Source organism: Lutra lutra, chromosome 7 (genome assembly GCF_902655055.1).
Source record: "Lutra lutra chromosome 7, mLutLut1.2, whole genome shotgun sequence".
NCBI classification, from domain to species: Eukaryota; Metazoa; Chordata; class Mammalia; order Carnivora; family Mustelidae; genus Lutra; species Lutra lutra.
In genome coordinates this window covers 12,649,128-12,673,586 of record NC_062284.1, presented here as the reverse complement: position 1 = coordinate 12,673,586, position 24,459 = coordinate 12,649,128, and the positions used below count along the sequence as shown (strand labels likewise).

General features: G+C 40.1%; 1 protein-coding gene across 4 annotated transcripts in view; it reads right to left on the bottom strand.

The window, feature by feature from the left end:
• MCTP2 (multiple C2 and transmembrane domain containing 2) overlaps nt 1–24,459 on the bottom strand; it is a 242,419-nt gene that overhangs the window by 96,315 nt on the left and 121,645 nt on the right. For all 4 annotated transcript variants that reach the window (XM_047737123.1, XM_047737124.1, XM_047737121.1 and 1 more), the window contains 4 exons: nt 20,339–20,525; nt 17,881–17,974; nt 4,214–4,316; nt 1,732–1,834 (listed from right to left, as the gene is read on the bottom strand). In XM_047737123.1, coding sequence (XP_047593079.1) covers nt 1,732–1,834; nt 4,214–4,316; nt 17,881–17,974; nt 20,339–20,525 — 487 coding nt within the window. The remainder of the gene's footprint in view (nt 1–1,731; nt 1,835–4,213; nt 4,317–17,880; nt 17,975–20,338; nt 20,526–24,459) is intronic.

Sequence of the window (24,459 nt, the reverse complement as noted above, 5' to 3'; positions counted from 1 at the left end):
ACCAAAAATGTCAATCATGGTAAGGCTGAGAAACCCTACACCTGATTTAGCCAGAGGTAATTTCTTAGATCTAACTCAACAGCATTGAGACATTGTACATCATAAGGGAAGAAGGGAGGGAATAAGTGGGTTAATTTGTTGGTATTATAGAAAACTAATTACACAAAACTTTTACACATAAAACAGAGGGAGGTTTAAAATCACACCAAGGAGTGTTCACCCAGCAAGGAATAAAATATGTTACTACCTATTTATCTATTAAAAACAAGGGGACAGGGGCACCTGGTGGCTCAGTTGGTTAAGCATTAGACTCATGATTTTGGCTCAGGTCATAACCTCGGGGGCCTCAGATCGATCCCCACATGGGGCTCCACACTCAGTAAGGAGTCTGCTTGAGATTCTCCTCTCTCTCTCCCTCTGTCCCCCACCACACACACACTCTTTCTTTCTCTCAAAAATAAATATTTTTTTAAAAATCAAGAGGAGACATGTCTCTGTCCCATCTAAAAGAATTGAGGAAAAAAAGAAACTGAATTGTAAAGGCGGGTCTTCCCTTTAGACCTCTCTAAAATTGTATCCCATGCTCTTGTTACATGTATTAATTCAGGAATAACTGACAAAGTTGTAGCCAAAGAGAGAGAGAGAGAGATCCCAAATTGCCATCTCCTCCTGGAGAGTCAGTGTGGTCTGCTGCTGATGGCTCTGAGTATTTGGCAGGAGCCAAACTGACAAGGGAGAAGCTGCTCCACCCCTTCTCTTAGAGGAACAGTCAGGATAAGAGAAATTGGGGAGAAATTAACCAGGCGATCAAAACCCATAGAGATACTGAGAGATGTAGTGCTTCTGGACTGTAAGCATCATGTGAGCTAGTCTAATCTCATGGTTAGAGCACAGACTCTCCTGCTACAAAAATGTACTAGTAGCTTTGGAGAAATAAGTCTTTGGGAAGAAGTAAATAAAGCCTTGCTGACTGATTAGACCATGACATCTCTACAATGAAACATTAATTGTTGAGTGAAAAACTGAAATTCTCTCTTCTGGAAGAGTACATTTGGTACAAACATTAATGTCCCATTAATAGGTAAATTCAGATCCCAGCTTCCCTCCTTTGCCCATGTAAAGGTATCATGTGGTACTTTCTCATCTGACGTCATAGGATATTATTTCATTCAGCTCCTAGCTTACTCTAGTATGTTATCTTTTAACTAGACTACTGAAATGGCACTCTTTTTCCAAGAGAAGCTCTCTGCTCTCTTCCAGAAAGCATTTTTTGAGGCTGAAAGCAAACCCTACTACTATAAAGACAAACAGAACTTTTGAGAGAATGGTCTTCAGTAGAGCTAGGAAAAACTTTGCATTACCAAGAATTAATCTTTGAAGAAATGGGTACTAAGGAGATAATAAAGGGACATGTGTATGTTTTCATTAACAAATGGAAAATCAGTCATAGATCTATATTCCTTGAAACCAAACAGAAACCCCCACTAAAAATGAATTGAAAGACCAGTCAAAATGTTCTTGTTGGTTAAACCAATATTCAACTACATGATTGTTACTTTATATCTGAAACTACTGAAAAAACTGGAAAACGTTAAGGAATAAAATAGTTGTTTCCTGCTATAGCTAGGAGGATCTTTTCCCCAGATTGACAAAGATAGAACAACTCTAGATCATAGAAACTTGTCAACTGTAAAACGACTTACGAACTGGGTATTAACTACAGTAACTTACGGACAGCAAGGGAATGGCAACTTTTCCAAGAAAATCAGGAGGTTTATCTCCATCTTCATCAAAGACTGTCACTTCCAAAACATCATGGATATCTTTAATAGGACTGAAACAAGAAATTTATCATGTATTATATACAAAAATACACAAGTGGAGTCTGTTCCATGAAGATCTGAAAACACAGTTTCACTAATTAAGCCTGTATGTCCTTAGAGTATAAAACTACCATTTAATTAAATTCCAAAAATTAAATCAAACTGAACTGTATTCCCAAACCTTCCATCATAGAAGATTCAGACATCCATATGAAAAAAAAAAAAGTCAACTTTTTTTACTATGACATATTCCATGTATACATGCACTCAAGGGTAGGACTATTAAAGAAACAGGAGGATAAAGAAAAAGAGACAGAATGAGGAGCTAAAAGGCCAGTGATTTCAAATAGGCAATAAGATTTTCTTTACATTAAATTAATGAAAAAAATAAATTAATGAAGAATTCCCTTTGGGGAGGAGGAAAGAAGGTGATCAAAATCATTATTTGCTGAGATACATAGAAAGCTTCCCATTGTTGAAAGACAAAATATTAAAACTCCCATGCATATTTAGAAACATTTTTTTATGTGGACCAGAAACCAAACATCACCTATAATGAGAAATGGAGCCATGGTCATCAGCTGTGTTTTGAGCAAACAAGAAACTCTTTCATATGGCAGTTTGCAAACCTGCTCAGGCGAGTTAATCCACTTCTCATAGATCCTTGGGAACTTTCTCTCATCAGTCTTTTAGTTTTCAGAGTACAGATCTTTCACCTCTTTGGTTTAGTTTGTTCCTAGGTATTTTATTATCTTGGTATAATTATAAATGAGATTGTTTTATTATTTTTTCTTTCTGCTGCTTCACTATTAATGCATAGAAATGCAACAGATTTCTGTATAATGATTTTGTATTCCACAACCTTAACAAATTCTTTTATCAGTCCTAGTACCTTTTTATGGAGTCTTTAGAGTTTTCTATATTATGTCATCTGCAAATAATGAAAGCTTTACTTCTTCCTTACTAATTTGGATGCCTTTTATTTCTTTTTCTTGTCTGATTGCTGTGGCTAAGACTTCCAGTGCTATACTGAATAAAAGTGGTGACAGTGGACATCCTTGTCTTTTTCCTGTTCTTGGGGGAAAAGCTCTCATTTTTTCCCACTGGCTATGATGCTAGCTGTGGGTTTTTCATATAAGGTCTTAATTATGTTGAAGTATACTCCCTCTATGAACGGATGTTATATTTTGTCAAATATCTTTTCTGCATCTATTGAAATGATCATATGTTTTTTATCCTCTTAGTGATGTGATGTATCACATTGCTTGGTTTGCAAATATTGAACGATACTTGTATCTTTGAGAATAAACCCCACTTCGTTGTGGTGAATGGTTTTTTGTTGTTGTTGTTGTTGTTGTTGTTGTTGTTGTTGTTTTAATATATTGTTGGATTCCATTCACTAATACCTTGTTGAGGATATCTGCATCAGAGGTACTGGCTTTATAGTTCTCTTTCTTTGTGGGGATCTGAGTTTGGTCTCAGGGTAATGCTGGCCTCAAAGAATGAATTTGGGAGTTTTCCTCCCTCTTCCACTTTTTGGAAAAGTTTGAGAAGAATATGTATTAACTCTTTAAATGTTCAGTAGAATTTACCTGTGGAACCACATGGTATTGGACTTTTGTTTGTTGGGAGGTTTGTGATGACTGATTCAATTTCGATCCTTGGGAGCGTTTATTTGAAAATCATCAACTCCATTCAAAATATATTCATTCAGTTACAAGCACAGCATTTCTTCAGTGTTGTGAGGGCAGTGAACCACCATTTGACCCCAATCAACAGGTGCCTCCCCTTGATGGCCAGGTACCTCAGAGTCTAAAGCATGCTAGGAAATAGATCTAGCCTTCTAAATGCCTGAGTTTGAAAGACTGGACATGGCTTCTCTGTGGGGGAGCTGGTCTTCAGACAAGCTGGAATACAAAGACACTTTGGAACTCTTTGAGGAATCACAGATAATCTATATTTTCCAAAAGACTCTGCCATAATATAAGCCTTTAGATATTACAATAATGCTATAACATATAAACTTGAATTTAAGGCAGGTCTTCATTTGTAATTTTCTTTAACCCAGGAATGAATTAGTCTGGATAAATGGAAGTGTCCATCTACTCACAGATTAATTGAGCTACTGAAAGATCTACTTTACAAATGCCTCCTATAACCCTAACCCTTGCAATTCCAAATGGCCTCTTCTATTATTAACACTATACTCTATAAAATGAAAGGATAAAAGGTTTTCAGAAGGAAAAAAACAATAAAATTCATTCTTTGCACATAAAAATGGATAGAAAGTTCCACTTAAGAGCCCCAGTCTGCCCCACACATATCAAGGATAATTGATCTCTAAGTTAAAAACACTCCTTGATATTCTGGAGGCTTAAGAAAGCACTTACAAGGTAAAAACTTTGTTCCACTCGGGGTTGAGGTTTTTGTAGATGGTGTGTGTCTGAAGTCGGTCGTTGCCTAACTCCAACAGGCAAAAAGGATCACTCTTCCCTGGAAAGAGAACACAGGACATTGGTCAAGGCAAAGGCAGTTCCCTGATCAGAGACAAAGGAATCTCAGAAGTAGAAGAGGCCAAGTGAGTAAAATCCAGGCAGGTTTATACCAATAAAACTGTGCTTGCTGAAAGAGCAAAAGTGAGCATCTCTTTCCAGCAAGGCTTGTGAGGGAGTTCAGGAAACAGAGAGAACCTGTTAGTTCGGGAACTGTAGCATACTTAATGAACAGGGATGGATACATAACCCAGATGCAGCCTTGAGAGCCAGTGACCACAACAGGTTGCATAAAAGCAACTGTCAGCCTCGCACATGAGAGAGTTGAGTTTTGTGTTGTTTTAAGATTTATTTATTTATTTATTTGAGAGAGAGCATGAGAGGAGAGAGGTCAGCAGGAGGAGCAGACTTCCCACTGAGCCGGGAGCCCAATGCGGGACTCAATCCCGGGACTCCAGGATCATGACCTGGCAGCCGCCCAACCAACTGAGCCACCCAGGTGCCCCGAGTTTTGTGTTGTTTTAATACAGAAGCTCGTGTCCATTTCCTGCTTAAGTTTTCCTTGAGTCAATATAGGAAAGTACTCAGCTATGCAGGAAGCCTATGGTAACCCAGAGGCTTCTGCAAGGTCCAGAGAGAAGAGAAGAAAACTATAAACACGGCTACTAAGGAGCTAAAACTGCCCTGTGGGGGGAGTGGCCACAAACACATATGATCTGATATATTCAAATACATTATGAGAATACAGATGATGCTACATTTTTGCTGCTCATAAACATGCAAAAGTAGAATTCCACAAAGTCCAATGTTTTTATCTTAAAAAAAAAAAAAAAATCTTAACCCCGACTTCTCTCATCTCGCGTCTTCCTTTTCCACCCCACCTCATACATCCTCCAAAAGAAAAAATAAATAAATAATAAAGTTAGAAAATCCAAAATCCAAAGTGGGACCCAGAAAGTTATTGCAAAAAACAAACAAACAAAACAATGCTCTCCCCTTTCATTGGGTTTGACAGTGGGATCCAGAATCGGAACTGTCAGGGACAGAATGGGTGGCTCTATAATGTCCATATAACCGAACACATTGCCTGCCTCTGTGGCACAGGGACACTTTACGAAGCAGCACGTACTAAATTAATTGGGGGCATGAGGACAGATGTTCTGCCAACAAATGGCCAAGGAATCACAGGCCAGGGTCTAATGCCGAGAGTCCTTGGGATTCTTGACCTACTGGCCTACCGTTCAGGTCATGGAACCTACATCTAATTAACTTAATATCCAGGAGCTCCGAGGTACAGCACATCAATAAACAGACTGACAGGTTCAAGAGACTCCATGAAGATTCTATGTCAAAAATAGAAAAAGAGGAAGAACAGATACATGACGAAGGGTATTAAACAGGAGATTCTGTTCAACGGAATAGTGTTCTAGACACGTAGATGCCTGGCTAAGCTTTTAAGCCAATGCTATGATCTCAGTGGCCAGTAGACAATGACCAAGTCATGGACATAAATGAATGAGTTGGGGTTGTCAGTTATAAACATGGAAATGGCCCCTGTCTCAATTTAGCGAAAAAATATCAGAGAACTCTCAGAATCATGGCAAAGATTGGAAAATCAGGCTGGAAAATTACTAGAAACCCAAGAAGGGTTAAAAATACTCAAGCACAAGAACCTCCGTCACTCTCCCTCCCCAGGAAAAGTCTGGCTTCTGCTTCCCAGGAAAACTAGCCTCACAGGTCCTCGTGTTACTGGATCCTGGGTGTGGCTGCCTCTAAGGCGAATTATCTGCCCCTGCTTTTTTGCTGCCCATGACGCAGAGGCAAAGACCTCCAAGAAGGATCTAACTGTTCCCGCCTCATCAAGCACCCAGGCCCTAAATGCCAGTGCTCAGAAAAGAAGGACTGGCTTTTCATCTTCTGTCCACGCAAGGACGCTCTGACCTCTTCTCCAAAACATGCAACAGGAACCTCCCCAAATTTACAAGGGGTTTAGATGCTGGGCAGCCACAGTCAAACCAACACAAAACCCATTCCTCGGCATCTCACAAAAAAGGCTTGCTTACTTAAGGCAAGTGAGCTTTACTCTGGGGAGTGTGTTTTGCAGGGCAAGGGGGTAGGCTCTGGGAGGGGAGGAGCTGCGGACAGAGGAGGGCAGATTTGCCTCTTTCAGAGCAAAGAGCATGGAGAGAACACGTGCTCCACTCTTCAGGCTTCACTCTTCTTCCTCTCAGGTAAAGGACGCCGGCTCCCCCGACCCGTGCTAAAGCAGCCACTTAACCATTTGTCAGACTGTTAGTAGGTGTCAGGGCTGCTCCTCCAGAAACCCCAACATGACATGCCATCAGCACTCCCTCCTGGGAAACCATCTGACACTTTTAATGAAAGCCCTGGGGTTCCTCCACAGCAGGGCCGAGCCGCGGCCGGTCCTGTGCACGCACAGGTGGGCTGGAGCTGTGGCCCCCTCCCTCCCAAGCCAGCATACTCTTAGCTGTCCCAGCTAATGAGGAACAGACTTCCTTCCAGAAACCGGGAACTTCAGTTATGCGTCTCCAAGGAACACACGGCACCAACTCTCTGAAGGTGATCCCATCAAAGCTCATTAAAATGCTGCATTTATTAATATTACAATATAAGCAGGCGGAGAGGAGGAAGGAGAAACAAAGACATTAAAAGATGTACAGAGTCACTTCTTTGCACTTTACGGATTGCTTTCTCTCCCTTAAAAGTTTCCAGATAAAAGGGGATTTTCTAGAATTTAAATAATGAATACATTCATTGGAGATAAAGATGACGTCCCGTCATAAATGAGATGTCCCAATGTTCTCCCAATGGTACTGAGCAAACAGCACCAGACAGACTGACATATACACACAGGGTCTGTGCTTTTTGTCTCTGGTCCCCGAAGTTCTCTAAGTGAAACAGTCAGATGACCTCCCATACCCCCGGGTGGCCTATCACCTTGACACAGGTGGCCTGCCACCTTGACACGGATACATCACTGGCGATTTCAGCTCACGGACCTGTTTAGCACTTTGCCTTCAATAGGCTTTGCTACTTTTCAACACCACTTTATAATGCGTTTCTATTCCTTGGATGGCAAGTAGAGGTTTCTCACTGAAATAATTTTACTTTTATGTCAGTTTCAGAAATTGAATGGAAGTAATACACGTACTGCAGAGGTCCTACCACTCATCTGACAGATATTTTTTAAGCACACACTCTGCTCCTGGCACTGAACCAGGCCCTGATGGACACAGCCCACCAAGGCATGACTTCTAAAGGACTCTCATACCAATCTCTGCTTTTCAGCAAATGCCACCTTTCCAGTGAAGACCTTCCTTGTGCTCCCTGCTCAGAGACTGTGTTGCTGCCGTTTCTGCTCTCCAACTGTGTGTTTTCCTTACACGTCTCATATTCCACATCTGCACATTCCTGTTCCATATTCAGTCCTGTATTTCATTTGAGGGTCTGACGCAGGCAAACCCGAGGTGTACATACCCCTCTGTCCCCCAGGAGGGAGATGTGCCATGGTCAAGAGTGCCATGCCCCAGTAAGAGGGTCCAGCAGGCTCTTCGTGGCCAGCCCTAGCTAGAGGGGCCCACCTGGCTCCTTCTGCTCTAAGCGGGTAACCATGAGTTAGGCAGCTTCTCATTCAGTCCTCACATCATCTCCAAGAGGTGAGGGATGCTCATGCCATTTTGCAGAAGAGGCACCTAAAGTTCAGAGAGATTCAATGTGGTTGGTCCAAGTCTGAGAAGATCTCATGGTGCAAATGAATCTTAAAGCAGACGTCACTGGGCTAGCAGAAATGGATGGGTTAATCTTGAGGAGGTAAGGACAGAGGAGAGCTTTAAATTAACAAGATAGACAGACACGCAGAGAGATACAGATACATAGTGGCAATCATGACATGTGAGATATGGATAAATAAATGCTGAGATGAGCTTGAAGCCTTGAAGGCCATGACCAGTACTTTTCATTTAAATGCGCTTCTTTTATTCTCATCCAGCACTCAGGAGCCACCGCAGACCGTCAGCATGGGGGCAGGACCAAAGAAAGAATTTCCAGAGGAAGATCATTTCTGAAGCTAAGCACGGAGCATCACAGCGCAGACAAGCTGGGAAGGGAGGGGTAGGGTAGGGGGCAATAGAGCCATGCCAGGCTGAATTTCTATAAACTCTCCCTTCATGTTTTGTTTCCAACCACATGCTTATAACCCTTACTAGAGCATACTGGAGCAAATTCTAGGTGCTCATCTGAAAATCTGTTCTCTGACAATTTACCCCACACGATCCATCCTGATCCCTATTCCCAAACCCTCTGTCGAGGTTGGTGTGTCTTTCCCCCACTCCCGACCAGCATGTAGAGGTGTGGGGCTCAGACAGCCTTCCTCCACTGCGTGTGGGATGACCAAGTCCTCCTGCAATGCTCTCTTAATCCCTGATCCCAACCCAAAACACAAAGGCCAATTAGCCTCCAAGACCTAGTTCAAGATGTATCATCTTCGCAGAACTTTCTCTACAACCACAGGCTCCCAGGAGCCTTCCCTTTCCCCCCAGCTCCTATGATGATTGATTTGAAACTCATAAGTCCTCAAATGAAAATTATAAGGCCTATGACGTGCCTGCTCCTCTACTCAACAATTACTTTATGATCCCTGCAATGTGGAAAACACGATGCTCGGAGCTAAGAGGGATCTTCGAAGAAAAACAAACATGGATGTCTATGGGTGCTGGGTCTAACTTTTCAAGTATGTCTTGCCTTCCCGAGTGGCTGCAACCTTCGGGAATCCATAGAATGGCCTCTGCGGGGTCACCCAGGTGAGGACTTGCTCACGTGACTGCTGCAGACATCCAGAGCAAGGGGCAGACAAACCTGTATTAGGACTACAAGATCCACAAAGGACAATAAGGACTTAATTTTGCTGAAGTGTTATTGAACTAAATTTCTGATAGTCTACTCTTCTAACAAAGCACAGAACATATAAGAACTCATGACATAATGGGGCAGCTGGGTGGCTCAGTGGGTTAAAGCCTCTGCCTTCAGCTCAGGTCATGATCTCAGGGTCCTAGGATCGAGCCCCGCATCAGGCTCTGCTCAGCGGGGAGCCTGCTTCCTCCTCTCTCTCTGCCTGCCTCTCTGCCTGCTTGTGATCTCTGTCTGTCAGATAAATAAATAAAATCTTTAAAAGAAAAATAACTCGTGACATAAGAATTTTTCTTCTAATTCCATTCCCGTCGCCATTCAAGTTCCAAAAGCAAACAAACAAACAAAAAATCCAAAACATAAAACCACCATCACCCACTGCATTGACCCGACATCTCCCCGTTTCCACTGAGGCACCCTCAAAACCCTTGCTCCTCTAGGCACATACTTTCTTCTGTGTTTCAGAAAAGCCCTGCAGGCTCTGAGACCTGCTGTCCCCTCATTTTAAAAGGCTTTTCTTTTACTTCTGCCGTGCTAACTCAGCTCTGACATCTCAGTAAAAGCGTCGTTTCCTGCAGGAACACCAGTCAGGTGTTCCTTCCCTGAACCTTGACACGCTGTCCTTGACCTTAGGAGTAGAACTGCCCTTACACCTGCCCCTCGAACAACAGGCGTTTCAATGGTGCACGTCCACTTACATGTGGATTTTTTTAAATAAATGCTACAGTACAATACTGTAAAATGAATTTTCTCTTCCATGGTTTTCTCAATAACATTTTCTCTCATTTATTCTAAAAATACAGTATATAACACAGATGACACTGTGGTACTCAACTGTTTATCTCACCAGTAAGGCTTCAGATCAACACTAGGCTATCAGTAGTTAAAAGTTATATGCCAAGTTTTTGCCAATTTTTAACTGCATGGGGTATCAGTGCTTGCATGCCCCACACTGTTCAAGCATCAACTGTAGATGCTATTGGTTTAATTGGTCATTTCATGGGAGGCCAAAGACCAATTCCTCTCCCCTATCATATCACCAGAGCCTACCACAGCCCCTTGCATTGAGCAGGTATATTTGCTAGATAAATTAAGATAATTACTTACTAAGCGCCCAACTAATAAGATCAAAGTGACTTTGTTAATTCATAGAAGAGAAACGAACTGAGTTCATTCACTCTCAACGTACCAGTAAGTTCAAAACTGCTAAATCTTACATAGACCCCCAAACTCTGTGGTGAGGAGAGTCCACGTTCTTTGGCAGACTATTAAAGCAGATGGTGAGCCAAAGACAGATTTATACAGTTTTTGATGTGTTTTTAAAAAGTTGGTCTTGATTCGAGCTCAGCCATCCAAGAGGTTCTCAAGGAAATTAAAAGCATTCAATCACTATTTTTAAGCTTTCTAGAAATTGCAATTACAGCCATCCCTTTGAAAATATGGCATCTTTAGGGGGAGAGGTATTGCTATGGCTACAACTTCAAACAGACAATGAAAACAAACCAGAAAATGGACAGGTGACTTAAAATCTCCAGTGAACAATAACTATAGGACTATTTTTCCTCTAATACAAGTAGTCATGCTTTGGGAAAAAAATTAAAAAACAAAATAACTAGAAACTTACAGCCAGTGTTATAATTTATAGAAACTACTTAAAAGTCATTATTACAGCATATGGCTGGAATATTTCTATAATATGGGATCTAAATGAAGTGTTTTGGTTAACAGTTTCTCAAAACAGCACTTTCGTGTGTAACAAAACAATTGATGAGCCCACAAAAATATTTTATATGGATAAAACTATCATTCAGATTATTAAAATGTGGACACAAGCACTAAACTGGTTTGAGTATGAGAATTTCCCCACTATGAAGCACATTTTTTTTTTTTTTTTTTTTGGCTTGGCTTTTATCAGGCAGTAGAAACAGAACAAAAAGAAAAAACATTTTAGATTGGTAACTAGATTTCTAAAAGTGGTTGAAAAGCCAAGTGTGATTAGAGATGCTGATAATTCTGACATTATTTAAAATTAGAAGAATGATAAACAAAACATTAATAACCTGTGAAACTCCCCACATCAACTATACTCTAAGCAAATAAATTTAATAAAAAATGGTAATAGTTATGTATTGAACATGCAATATGTGTTAGACATGTTCATGTAGGTTTTAATTAACCCTCAAAATATCCACGAGGAAACAGGCTTGCGGTGGACCCAAGGCCAGCACGTGGTAGAACCAAGATTTAAAATAGTTGACTGTTTCTGTATATGTTCTACACCATAATACATAAGAATGAAAGCAAAAGGCAGAGACCGTAAAAATAAATGGCAAAAATATGGAGACTGATTTTCATCTTTAATGAATAAATCACTGAACTAAACGTTGATTTATTTAACGCATGAGTCACAGTCACTGAGAAAGGGTTCACATCCTGAATGCACTCTACCAGGATCGGGGAGATCAATCCTGCGTGTGGAACAGACCAAGAGCTCCTCCTAATGGCACTGGGAACTGGAAATGCCACCCAGATTTTGAGAGAGGTCCTTATCCATTTCAACAATACACACTGCCCCCTTTGGGCAACTCTGCGGTAGAGAAGGAAGAGGGAAGTGACCAAGCTCCTCAAATACAATTGGTTCTCAATGAGTATTTCTTGAAGATCATGAGATCTACCACCAAGCTGGCTTTTCATAAGTTGAGACAAGCTTTAAAAGCTATTGGGACTGGGTATGGTACATAAACAATGAATTCTGGAACTTTGAAAAGAAATTTAAAAAATAAATAGAAGCCACTGGGAAGCTATACTGGGCTCCCTGGAGAGAAGTTGGGGATTCTGGAATTAAACATATCTTTTTTTTCTTGTATCAGGCACTATTGGGTTCCTATCATGTTTATTTACCAAACAAGGCCACTTCACAAAAACCTGCATTTTTTGTTGTTGTTGTCTGAAAACACTGTCTTTTCCACTCCTCTAATAGTTATTTTGATACTAATTTAGCAGTTGTCTTATTAACCTGGAAACAGAGAAAGGGTCTAAATGACAACCTTATGGCCAAGAAGTCACGAAGATCCGGATATATTTGGAAACTCTGTCTTGTTTGATGGGTGGTGTGGTATAGCGAAATATGCCAAAAAGTGACAAGGATCCCTGGAGAATAAGTAACTCCAGATTGGAGTGAAAATGGTATTTCCAGTTTTGTTCCTTCATTGTTTCCTGATACTTCCCCAGCTTCTCATCATGGCAGACAGATTATGATGATGAGAACATGAAAAAATTAAGATAGAATTGTGCTACAAAAAGCAGAAATATTGAGACTATGTTCCATTGTTCTATTACTTACTATCATTCTGCACTGATGTGGGCTTTCAATGCTTCCCTACTTGCTCTTTTGCTGTGAGGTGAAGAAAACTCTCCTACATTTCTGTATCCCCCATTTTATACCCAAATTTTCAATGGCTAGGAGCACCTTGATAGTGATAACAGGTGAAGGAATAAAGCAGAGAGAGACCAAACAATAACCAGTCTTACCACGAGAAGATTCCCTAGAGGAAAGGATGTCAACATATAAGATTTATTTCAAAAAATGAAGAGAAGGCTTAATTAACAGGAAAGATGAAGTGTGAAACCTACATCTTGATTGTGAGAATATAAGAGTCATTGACTAGGTGTTGAACTTGGCAGGTACCTTATGCACATGGTAGCCATCATGGCTTTAGTACTGATACCTTGAAGCAAGACCTACATGTTAAAATCCAACAGGTTCCCCACAATAGTCTATCAATTATAACAAGGCTCTCCAGATCAATTCTCCTTCTATGTGCTGAACATATAGTAAATACTTGCCTACACTTCACCCATTGTTCTCTCAGTATGTAAGATAAGCATTGTCATTTGTACTGAGATACAATTCTGACCAGAAAAAATTTCCATTCTCAAACAATATTTCTATTTAACTATCACCTACTTCATTATCTTTTATGAAATAAACGCCGCCTTTTTTCAACAGTATTAATTCATGTATCTGATGTATCCCTGGGCAAAGTAGAAGATACAGCCCCATCCTCTCTGAGGGCTTTACTGTGGGGAGGGAACCTGTTGCCATATTATTCCTCACCTTGGTTCTAACAAAGCCTTCCTCTCTCTCCTTTAATTGTTAGAAGGTGGGTTACTTTCCTCTCCAAACAGCTGAGTGGAGGATATGGGTCCCATTAAGCATCACAAAGAGATAGGCTCACCTTGAATCTCAGAGTAAAATTTATCATCTGTTTCCTGAATCAAGGCTGTAGTCTGTTTTACTACAGAAGTAATAGCATCAGGATGGACAACCTATTACTTAAAAATTTTAGGTTATGCTGGGCACAAGGTGTTTGTGAGACAAACTCTTTAATAAAAATATCTGACAGGCTCTTCTATTAGAGTGACTGCTTGTGGCTATCCGCATCTAATATTAGCTGTAGAGTACATTAAAATGTCTTTGGCCAATTTTAGAGGGATGGACTGCAAGAGAAGATAGATTACTTCAGATTCTTTAAAAAGTCTTTTCACTTACATACAAACGAATGTGGGGCTTAAAAAAATCCCAAGCTATACATAAATTCAAATGTATTAGTGTTGAATCAGTTCAATCACACAATAGCATATTTATGAAGGAATGAATTAAAAAATAATAAATACATTTTTATATATTAGATATATTAGATATATTTATATATCTAGATATATTATATATATATAATAGATATATTAGATATATTTATCTTTTGTAAGTATCTTAATATTGGGAATATACATAGATTTTGGTTATTAATATCTTTTAACACATGTGGAAAGACACTATTTTTTTCTTTATATAGAAACATATTTTCAGTTTTTAATGGGAAAGAAATTCACCTTAGTCCATGTTTGTGGTGTGTGTGTATGTGTGTGTGTGTGTTCTAAATGTTGGTAAAGTAATGGGGATTCACTTTCTCCAAAGTTAATTTCTTTTCATGACTATATAATTGTAACACCAGTAACCAGTAATAAGGAATGTCCTACTTTGAGCACAGCAGTGATGAACGACTGATATTTTCTTTTTCAAATTATTCCCTGCTAAGACAGAGACCACTTTAAAATGGGCAAACCACAGACAGGAGGATTACCAGTGCATTCTTTCTCCCCCAACTCCCCCAAGACAAGAGTTCCCTGGACTTTGCAAACTATAACAGTAACCTCCACCCAGAATACTATAGCAAGATCTCCCACTGAACCTTGGCTTTATCAGGTTCGCTGGCATCTTCAGTGAAACACACTTAAAGCATCAGTTATTATGGTTATTTGGTATTGTCTTTTAAGAAACAAAGAATTATCCAAAAAAATGTAAAACAAAAGCAGTGAGGGTAGAAAGTTCCCTTCTGTGCTCTGACATGATCATCACTCTCGGAGAATCCCCCTGGTTATTCAGAGTAAGCAGACTGCTTGTTTATTCACAGAGATGAGTACTTCGTTCCCTGAGCAACTGTAGTGGACCCCTCCTTCACAAGGACAGCCGGCCGAAAAAGGCTGGGTATGGGGTACAAGTAGTTACTTCTTTCTTAATGCTCCTGGTACTGACGATGACAGGTATACATACCTCTTCTGATTCTGGAGAATCCAGCATGTTTTAAAGCACGTCAGGTGATTCTAACAGTGAACCATAAGAGCAGAGTAATGGGTGAGTCCCCACCCACCGTATGATACAATAGCAAACCTCTTGGAGGTATTAGTTACATCCCTACTGCTACTTCCTTACGATCTGAATCCATTTCTTTTTTTCACATGGAAAAGGTGTTTAACAACTCTCTGAATTTGGTCCACTTTGTTACCCTAAACCAATAATCTGGTTAAGAATAGACAGGAGGTTCCACCCAGGACCCTGCCAACCTATAAAGAACACAGTGAAATCTGGTTCTAAAAATAAAGATCAATATGGTGTAAAGACATGTTTAGCTAATGACAAGAAGAGTGATGATTTTCTCACGAATAATACAGAGACCAGGGCATTCCGTCAAACCACACAGCATGACTGGATTTGTAACCATTGCTTTTTGCTGCTGGGATTCTCTTGGTACTCACCTTCATCCACTCAAAAACTATCTCCTAGCATTTCGAATATAAAGAAAATGACAAAATGGCAACATTTCCCCCCAAAATTATTCTTCTAAAAATAAGGGTTTTGCCTTGTTTTCTGGTCTTTTCCAAATATCGCCCCCCCCCCCCCCCCCGCTTTTTTTTTCCAGATTGCTCTCCTATTCACTTTAAGAGCCAAAAAAACTGCTTGGAAAGAAACATTGCCCTGAAACTCCTCCGTAAACACTAGTTTGGGGGCGGCTGTGGAGAGGGGCACCTGTCAGGATGGGTAAAACAAAGGTTTTAAAAATGTGTTTCCACAGGGATGCCTGGGTGGCTCAGTGGTTAAAGCCTCTGCCTTCAGCTCAGGTCATGATCTCAGGGTCCTGGGATCGAGTCCTGCATCGGGCTCTCTGCTCATCAGGGAGCCTGCCTCCTCCTCCTCTCTCTCTCTGCCTGCCTCTCTGCCTACTTGTGATCTGTCTGTCAAATAAAATATAAAAAAATCTTTAAAAAAATAAAAAAATAAAAAATAAATAAAAATGTGTTTCCACAGACGGAAGTAGTTGTCAACAAGACTTAAAAAGAAATTTTAATGCATTGCAATTAGTTCCTAGAGATCCACAAACATACAACTACAGAGAGAATTTTTGAAAATATTGCTTGAAGGCATGAATGAGTTCTTGTGTTTGAAACAACATTTCCTGAGACATCAACAATCATAGATCCAAGAAGTATTGTATCAAAACATTCAGATGGAAGTAAAAATAATGGGCTCTGGACAACTTGAAGATAACTCTAAATGTGCAGATAACAAAACTCTGAAGGCCAAAGGCACATGAGAAAGGAGTAAATTAAGTATTTTCATAAACTATAAGTAAGCTTTAAAAGAAAGGAAAATTTCTAAATTAATATGAGACTATCAACATTTGCAACTAGATTAATGAATGTTAGAAGTAATCATCTATCTCATCTACAACACCCAAATTTATTTATCCATACTGGCCTAAAATGCCATTTTTGGATCTTCTCCCTCAGTATTTCCTTAAGATCAACATCACCCTATTTCTCGCTATTTATATAGTAGTGATATATTTTTTTAAGATTTTATTTATTTATTTGACAGAGAGCACAAGTAGGCAGAGAGACAGACAGAGAGAGAGAGGAAGGGAAGCAGGCTCCCTGCTGAGTAGAGAGCCCGATGTGGGGGGCTCAATCCCAGGACCCTGGGATCATGACTTGAGCCGAAGGCAGAGGCTTTAACCCACTGAGTCACCCAGGCTCCCCAATATATTAGTGATTTCTATCGGTTCATTTTTTGAGGGAGGGTGAAGAGACTCTTTAAAAAAAAGTAAGTTTATATTCCCCATCATTTTTTTTCATTATTTTTTTGTAATAGAAATTGCTTACAATTAAAATTCTCTTTTCCAAAGTTTGATCTTCCTCATCCTCAAGCTGGAAAGTTCTGAAGCTACTATCCTAGAGCGTAACTTTCTTTGTTGAAAAGAGTAGATCATACTCCAAAAATAGAGATGGGGGGTGCGTGGGTGGCTCAGTGGGTTAAAGCCTCTGCCTTAGGCTCAGGTCATGATCCCAGGGTCCTGGGATCGAGCCCCGCATCAGGCTCTCTGCTCAGCGGGGAGCCTGCTTCCTCCTCTCTCTCTCTCTCTCTCTCTCTCTCTCTGCCTCTCTGCCTACTTGTGATCTCTGTCTGTCAAATAAATAAATAAAATCTTTAAAAAAAATAGAGATGAAGTAAGTCCTACAATACCTTGTCCATGCATAAAATCTGTACCTTATTCTTTGTATTTATGCATTTGCTTGGTAAACAGCATCTGTCACATACGCGTCTCCATTGTTAGTATAGCGGGTTAATCCAGCAATGAGAGGACAGTCACCCTCGATCAGACATTGGAATGCCTGAATTACTCTCCTCTCGGTCAAGTACAACTCAGCACAAAGCATGCCTGCTCTTGCCTCGGTCTTCAAAATCCAAGTTAGTGAACCACCAAGAGTAACTCTGTGTAAGACCCTGTCAACCACAAAGTGGTTCCATGGCCAAGAATTTGGTTATTATTTCAGACCACTGCCAGCTAAATGGGTTTTCATGCTTAAATTTATGAACCACCACATCCTCTCGCATGCTGAAGAATGAAAATCTCTCAGCACACAGCCCCACCAAGGAGGTCTAAGGCAGGAGGTCCAACCTGTCTTCTGAAGCACTATAATTAAAAAATTTCTCAGGAAATTAATTTAACAAAGAAAGAAGTCCCGGCACGAACCATCCGCAAATGTATTTGAAAGCCAGCTGGACCAGTACATGATCTGATCATCGTAAAATTACTTGAAAAAATAATTTTGTGAAAAACGTTAATTAAGTGAAAAAACTGCTTGACTACCTCTTTTTATTTTCCCTTCTATTCCTCTATTTGAAAGAGTGTGATTGCTTGTATATACGCTTCCGCTTATTAAAACATTTCGCTTTGCCATCAGATCATTTCCAAACAGGAAATAAGTAAAAACAGAAAACTGATTAAAGATGTTTATACCTGAGAAATCTGCTGCTAGGAGATCTACCGCCTTTAAAACCTTCACTTGTAAAATGCCGACGTCCTTCATATCTTTCAGAGAATTCTGGAAGCACTGAGGGGGAAGAAAAGTAGATCAGACATGAAAAGAGCTTTCTAATATACTATTTAATGCCGTAAAGTCCTACAGGAAGTACATCAGGCTTTATCATCATCTTTCTCGTGCAAAGCTTAGAAAAGTTCCAGAGTACACTGTATCAGCCAATGGGACAGTTGGGCATTCACAACAAGCAGATGTGAAAAGTGACTGAGAATTGAGGACAGCATCAAACCAACTACAAAGCACACAAGATCTACCTTTAACACTGCCCCCTGGTGACAGCACAGCTACCCCACCGGAAAAATGTATGTGGAGCTCCATTCATTCTCTTCTCCCCTTTGTTTCTCTTGCAGGAAGCTTTTAAATCACTCAAAGAGGCAACACTATTTTGGCTTCATTGGTACCAACTTTATGGAGATCAGAGGGCTCAACGTGGACACTTCACAGATACCTATTACCACTGGAAAGAGTGAGGATGGAAATACAGGGCATTTCTGGTCCACGTTTTAGCTGGCTCATTAAATTAGAGACTGAGCATCTAGTATCATCCTGTACCCACATTTATTTGATTTTTTTTTTTTTTAGTTTGCATGAGCCAATGACTGAATGTATCTACTGATAATTCTTAAGCATGCAGAACAATAATTCACTGTGTATATACATTGAATCCTTCAGAAATGGTGCATGAAAGAGACAAGCGGATAAACTATTTCTGCATGCCTCTAGGACACATCTGCTGAAAAGATTCTGCTTTCAAACTTTTGGATATCTTATTTCCGCTATCATCGGATAACTAAAAACCTGTGATAAGCAGACCTTGGGGATTTATGGGAAGACAGTAAAATCCTTGTTCTTTAGGCATTTCAGGATACAATAATAATAACTTACTAATAGTTCAGGTTTAACTAACTTCATATGCACCATTTCGAGGCAGCTTTGAAAGTTGTTTCTGCTGTGTATTTTCAACCTAATAAACAAAGCAAAACAAAACGAAAACAAAAACAAAAAGAACTAGCTTACACTCATCTGAAAACATCTGAAACAAAATACTTTTATAGTTTAAATGTGGAAATGCCTTCAAGATGATCTATTCTTACAAGCTGAAAAACAAGAGGTCTGAAACTTGTGTTTTATGACAGGGCATTCTTTTCCTCTAACATGCTGGCCAGGTCTCTAGCTGAAAAACAAACAAAACAAAAAAACAAAAAAAAACAAAAAACACCTGATATTTCTATTTTGATTGGCCTCTTCAAACCTATTTTCCCTGAGTACTCCTCACATCCCAAGGCATGATTCAAAGTCATTATGAACTTTTCTAAAATCACCTTAGAAGTACAGGTCACCCCTCGTGAATTCGGTATATTTTGTAATTTTGTCCGTGGGAAAGTTTGGGGGAGAAGTTTTAAGGTTTATCATCAAATTTTTATTTGCTTAACTGCAGTCATCAGAGAGCATATTAATAGTGGATTTTGTAGAGACTCCTTTAGAACCTGCCAACCAAGGCACACAGAGTCTGTGTTGACAATAAGACATGTGGCTAGGTTTTTGTACTCCCGCAGATAAAGAATTATTCAATTAATCAATATGTCTCACAGTGAAGGATTTGGGAGGCACTAAAGTTTATGCTGAGAATAATATTCCCATTAAATAGGGATTCATCTTTGCTTCATTTTCGGGCCGCTTTCTAAAACATGTCTTTCATGTGTGGCGATAAAATAAATGTATTGATTTACAAAGAAGGCGGGATAAAAACAGAATGCAAATAAAGGCACCTAGAAAGCCAGAGTACAAAAAAATAAATGAAGATCGCAAAGCCATTTGATTTAAAAATGCTGAGTGGACTTTTAACCGTATTGCCACTACTTAGGCAAAAATCAGGAGCTGTCTTTATTATCCAGAGTCATACAGAACAGCTCTGCGGACCTGTCCAGAGCTTTGCTTTGCTCTACAAGACAGAGGCACATTCTCACTTGATCCTGAGAGGTTCTGGAAAGGTAGCTCTGACACTGCAAATATTACAGCTAATTAAAAAAAAAAAAAAAAAAAAACAAACTTTGGTGAACTTGTATTAAAATTTCTATATACATATGCAGACATGGGCATATGTATTGCCTCCTTGTGCATTTCCATTTTCTCCCAAGAGTTTCTAAAAGCTAACAATTCAGAATACCGTTCGGGGCTTTGAAAATCGCCAGCTCCAATCCACTTCCACCTTCTCGCTAATGCATTAACCTTTGGATCTGATGTCTTGTTTTATGAGACAGGCTGTGAAACTCGGGCCAAGGATCTCTTTTCAGGCAGTTTTTTTTAACTCGCAGACTTTGTTTCAACTCAAAAGCGGAGGTGGCGGGGAACAGCATAATAAGGCCAAACACTCACATATCGCTGGGCAATCTGCTTTCTCTCGCCGGGGTCTGCCAAGGGGCACACACACAGATCTGAGACCGAGACTCCCGCACAGGGAGTAAGTGTGATCAACATCAGGAGAGCCCCCAGGCAGCTCTCCAGCGGCAGCTCCAAGCAGTTAGCTTGCTTGAGAGGGAGGGCTGAGATATCCACTTTGCACCTGGAAAAGTTGGAGGAATCAGAAAGAAAAGGGATTAACTCATGGCCTTTCTGAACCTCCAAAGAACCGAGTTATATCCCCTTATCCCCCAAACTTCACTCTGTCTCAGCATGGGTTTCTTGCACAGTGAAGGTGATGGGGTCTCCCCCCACCGTCCAGCTCTTAATTCTCCCTCCCAGCCTAATGCACTCTAAGATTAAGGAGACGAAGAGGTCAAGACACCAAAGGCAGCACGAGGGGATGGTAAGTGCAAAGAGAAGAGTCAGATCTTTGCCCCATGAGGTCTGCAGAAAGGCGGTGAGCTCAAGAAATAGGAAAGAACAAGCTCCAAGCTCAAGCATTATGGATGAGGGCTCTGTAGGGCTTCTCTGTATCATGTCTTTCGCCAGCAAAGAGAATAAAGGGTCACAGTTCAAAAGGGAGAGAAAAGACAAGAGAAATTCAAGCGTCAAAGGGTTCCTGGGAGAAACTATTTTCTTCCGGATTAATGCCAACTGGTGCGTTTTTATTTAAAGCAACGTGTTAAGGTGTTTTCCTAATAGGCACGGTTCCACAGGGTTTCCCCAGGTGCACTGATGTGGACAAATGGAGCGTGAAGTGCACTTGACAGATCCCATTCCAGCAACACGGCCAGGAAAAGGCTTCACCCATCTGCTGTAAACTGCATGTTTTCCGTCTCTCAACAGTCAATGTTCTGGGGCTGTTGAAAACCTCAAACACATTTATATGTGGAAACAAACACCAAAAAGGAGGGCTGAGGTGCTAAGCCATTTATTTAACACTGAAAACTGGGTTTGCCTGGACCACACCTGCTTTGTGTACGCACAGGTGGGTGGAAAAGGTAGGGTCAAGTCCGGGGAGGGAGATGGGCAGTGGTGGTTCCCAGCTGTAATACGTGTGTGTGCATGTACCCATGTGGAATTCCTATTTTCCCCCAATAGTTATTGAAAGAGATGAGTAATCAGGACTTTAGAAAGGAAGCACCTTCTCTCACGATGTGGGAAAAGGATGGATTCTTACCCTAAATCTTCAGCGGACTCTGTATGTTTGCAGATCATTAAAAATAGGTAATCTTACCTAACATAGAAAGCAATGGCCATTTTGAGTCACGTGATATCTAATGAGTTCCAGTTTCACACATTCAAAAACCTTGCAATCCCTTCGTAATTAAAGAAAAAAAATCTGTAATACTAAAAGTCTATACCAGTTTTTACTACAGAATCAAAAAATGTATTTTAATACTGATATGTACCTATAAAATTAAATATGTGTGGGTATTTATTTCATTACCAAAAGTGATTCCAGTTAGAAGAGGTAGCAATTAGAGCTTTTGCATGTAATAAATTCATCAAGAATTTCTACCAGAGACACATCCACACAAAAAAAAATTCTTTAAATAATCCTCTGTGTCTTGAATCAAAACATTTTTGTGTGTGTATATAGCAATAAAGACCCTTTTAAAGTTTGCTACCATGAAAATAAGGGTTACTAAATATTTTTATTTCATAAGTATGTATGTAAGTGAGGAATTAATTTTGCTTATAAAGAAAGAAATGTTATGTGCTTTAAGCCATTTCTACAAAACTAAAAACCCATAAATTCTTAACCAATAGAACAGTAGCACATCTGCTCTGGAACACTTTGCTAAGCATTATTTTACATTGTTGCATACACTTTGATTGAACAAAGCTCTTCACAGAAAGATAAATGATCCAACTTTGTAAGAATTTTTTTCTGGTGGTCACACTCATTAGTCCAAATTAGCAATAACCTATTTATGGCACAATCATGTCAATGTCATTAGGAGGAGGTAACTTATTTTCATCCTTCGACGACCACGTTTCTGTTGTAGTGGTGGTTTCGCTCGTTTTTTTGAACAACCAGAAGTGACTTGGAGGCAAGAGACAAATAATGTTTGGGAATTAAAAAGGATGCCTACAGTAAGTTTTTCTTGGATGAATCAAAATGAACCTTACGTTAATTCTAAAAAGTCATCTAAAGGGGCACCTGGGTGGCTCAGTGGGTTAAGCCGCTGCCTTCGGCTCAGGTCATGATCTCAGGGTCCTGGGATCGAGTCCTGCATCGGGCTCTCTGCTCAGCAGGGAGCCTGCTTCCCTCTCTCTCTCTCTCTCTGCCTGCCTCTCTGTCTACTTGTGATCTCTCTCTGTCAAATAAATAAGTAAAATCTTTAAAAAAATAAAAATAAAAAGTCATCTAAAAAGGCTGTGAGCAGTATTAGCCTTTTTAGGATAACTATGCACACTCTCCCAGTGCCTGTGTGAAGGCAGAACTCATTGGAAGAGAGCAACTTCCTATTTCAAACAAAAGTTGAATCATGTACCAGACAAAATGCAAAGTAACCACTGGGTTTGGTCTTAGAAATTACACATTTCCACAAACTTGTTCGTCATGTCTCTCCCCTGTGAAACTTTGCACCGCTCCCATTTCTAAAGTCTATGTGGATGGACAGGAAAAGAGCCCTGCCTGTTTTAGATAAAACAGTTCCCACAAACAACAGACTGGGGATTTCTGCATGAGCTTACTGGGTTCTACATGATCAGTTAACTGAAGAGTGGATTCAGTCAAATATTTTTACCTCCATAGTGACTTGAAAGAACAAATTAAACTGGTAGACTGCCATCATGTCAATCATAATTAAACACTGATCCTTTTACACATGGGTTATGACCCAGCCTCCTAGGGTACCTGCCCCATTATGCGAATTGGTATCTTAAGAATTAAGGACTGATTTACAGCTACCCCCTGCCTAGGGTGAACAACTACTGCCCTCTAAAGATGTCGTCTTTTGTTTTGTTTTGATTTGGTTTGGGTTTTTTGTAAGATCCATATGGAATGTAGGACTTGAATTTACAACTGTGAGATTAATGGCCACAGGCTTTACCTACTAAGCCAGCCAGGTGCCCCTACAAGAGATGACTTTCTATAAACTTTCTACAATTGAATTACCCTCTGCCTCTGTTCTACCCATCTGGCATCTGCATTTACATCCACATTCTTGAAGAAAGGAGGAAAGCTGGAAGAAAGAAGAAATTAATTCCCTACAAGAATCTCCTCCAGGCCTCCCATGTTACTCTATTTCAACCTCGGTCCACATTGTTCCAGCTCATCCTCATGTCTCAAGGAGAACCAGAAGCTCTGGAGGTTAGCCAGAGGCTGGAAGAATTATTTATATTAACTCCAAGCGAGGAAGAGGTACTGCATTATCAGCAAGAGCAGAAGGAAAAAAATTTTAAGAGGATTTGTCTCAGGCAAACTGGTGCAGCCACTGTGGAGAACAGTGTAGCGTTTCCTCAAAAAGTTAAAAATTGAACTCCCTTATGATCTAGCAATTGCATCACCGAGTATTTACCCAAAGAATACAAGAACGCTAATTCAAAGGGATACACGCACCCCTGTGTTTATAGCAGCATTGTTTACAATAGCCAAGATAGGGAAGCAGCCCAAGCATCCATCAACTGATGAACAGAAAAAGATGATGTGGTGTATACATGCAACGGAATATTACTCAGCCAGAAAGAATGCAATCTTGCTATTTGCAATGACAAGGATGTGGCTACACAGTATAAGGCTAAGTGACAGAAGTCAGTCAGTGAAAGACAAATATTGTATGATTTCACTCATATGTGGAATTTAAGAAACAAAACAACCAACAAAAGAAAAAAAAAGAGAGATAAATCAAGAAACAGATCTTAACTGTAGAGAACACACTGCTGGTTACCAGAGAGGAAGTGAATGGAGGGAGGGGAGAAACAGGAGATGGGGATGAAGGAGGGCACTTGTGATGAACACAGGATGATCTATGAAAGGGTTGAATCACCATATTGTACACCTAACATGACTATAACACTGTATATCAACTCACTGGAGTTAAAAACTTAAGAAAATTAAAAAAAAATTAAAAATATAAAAGATT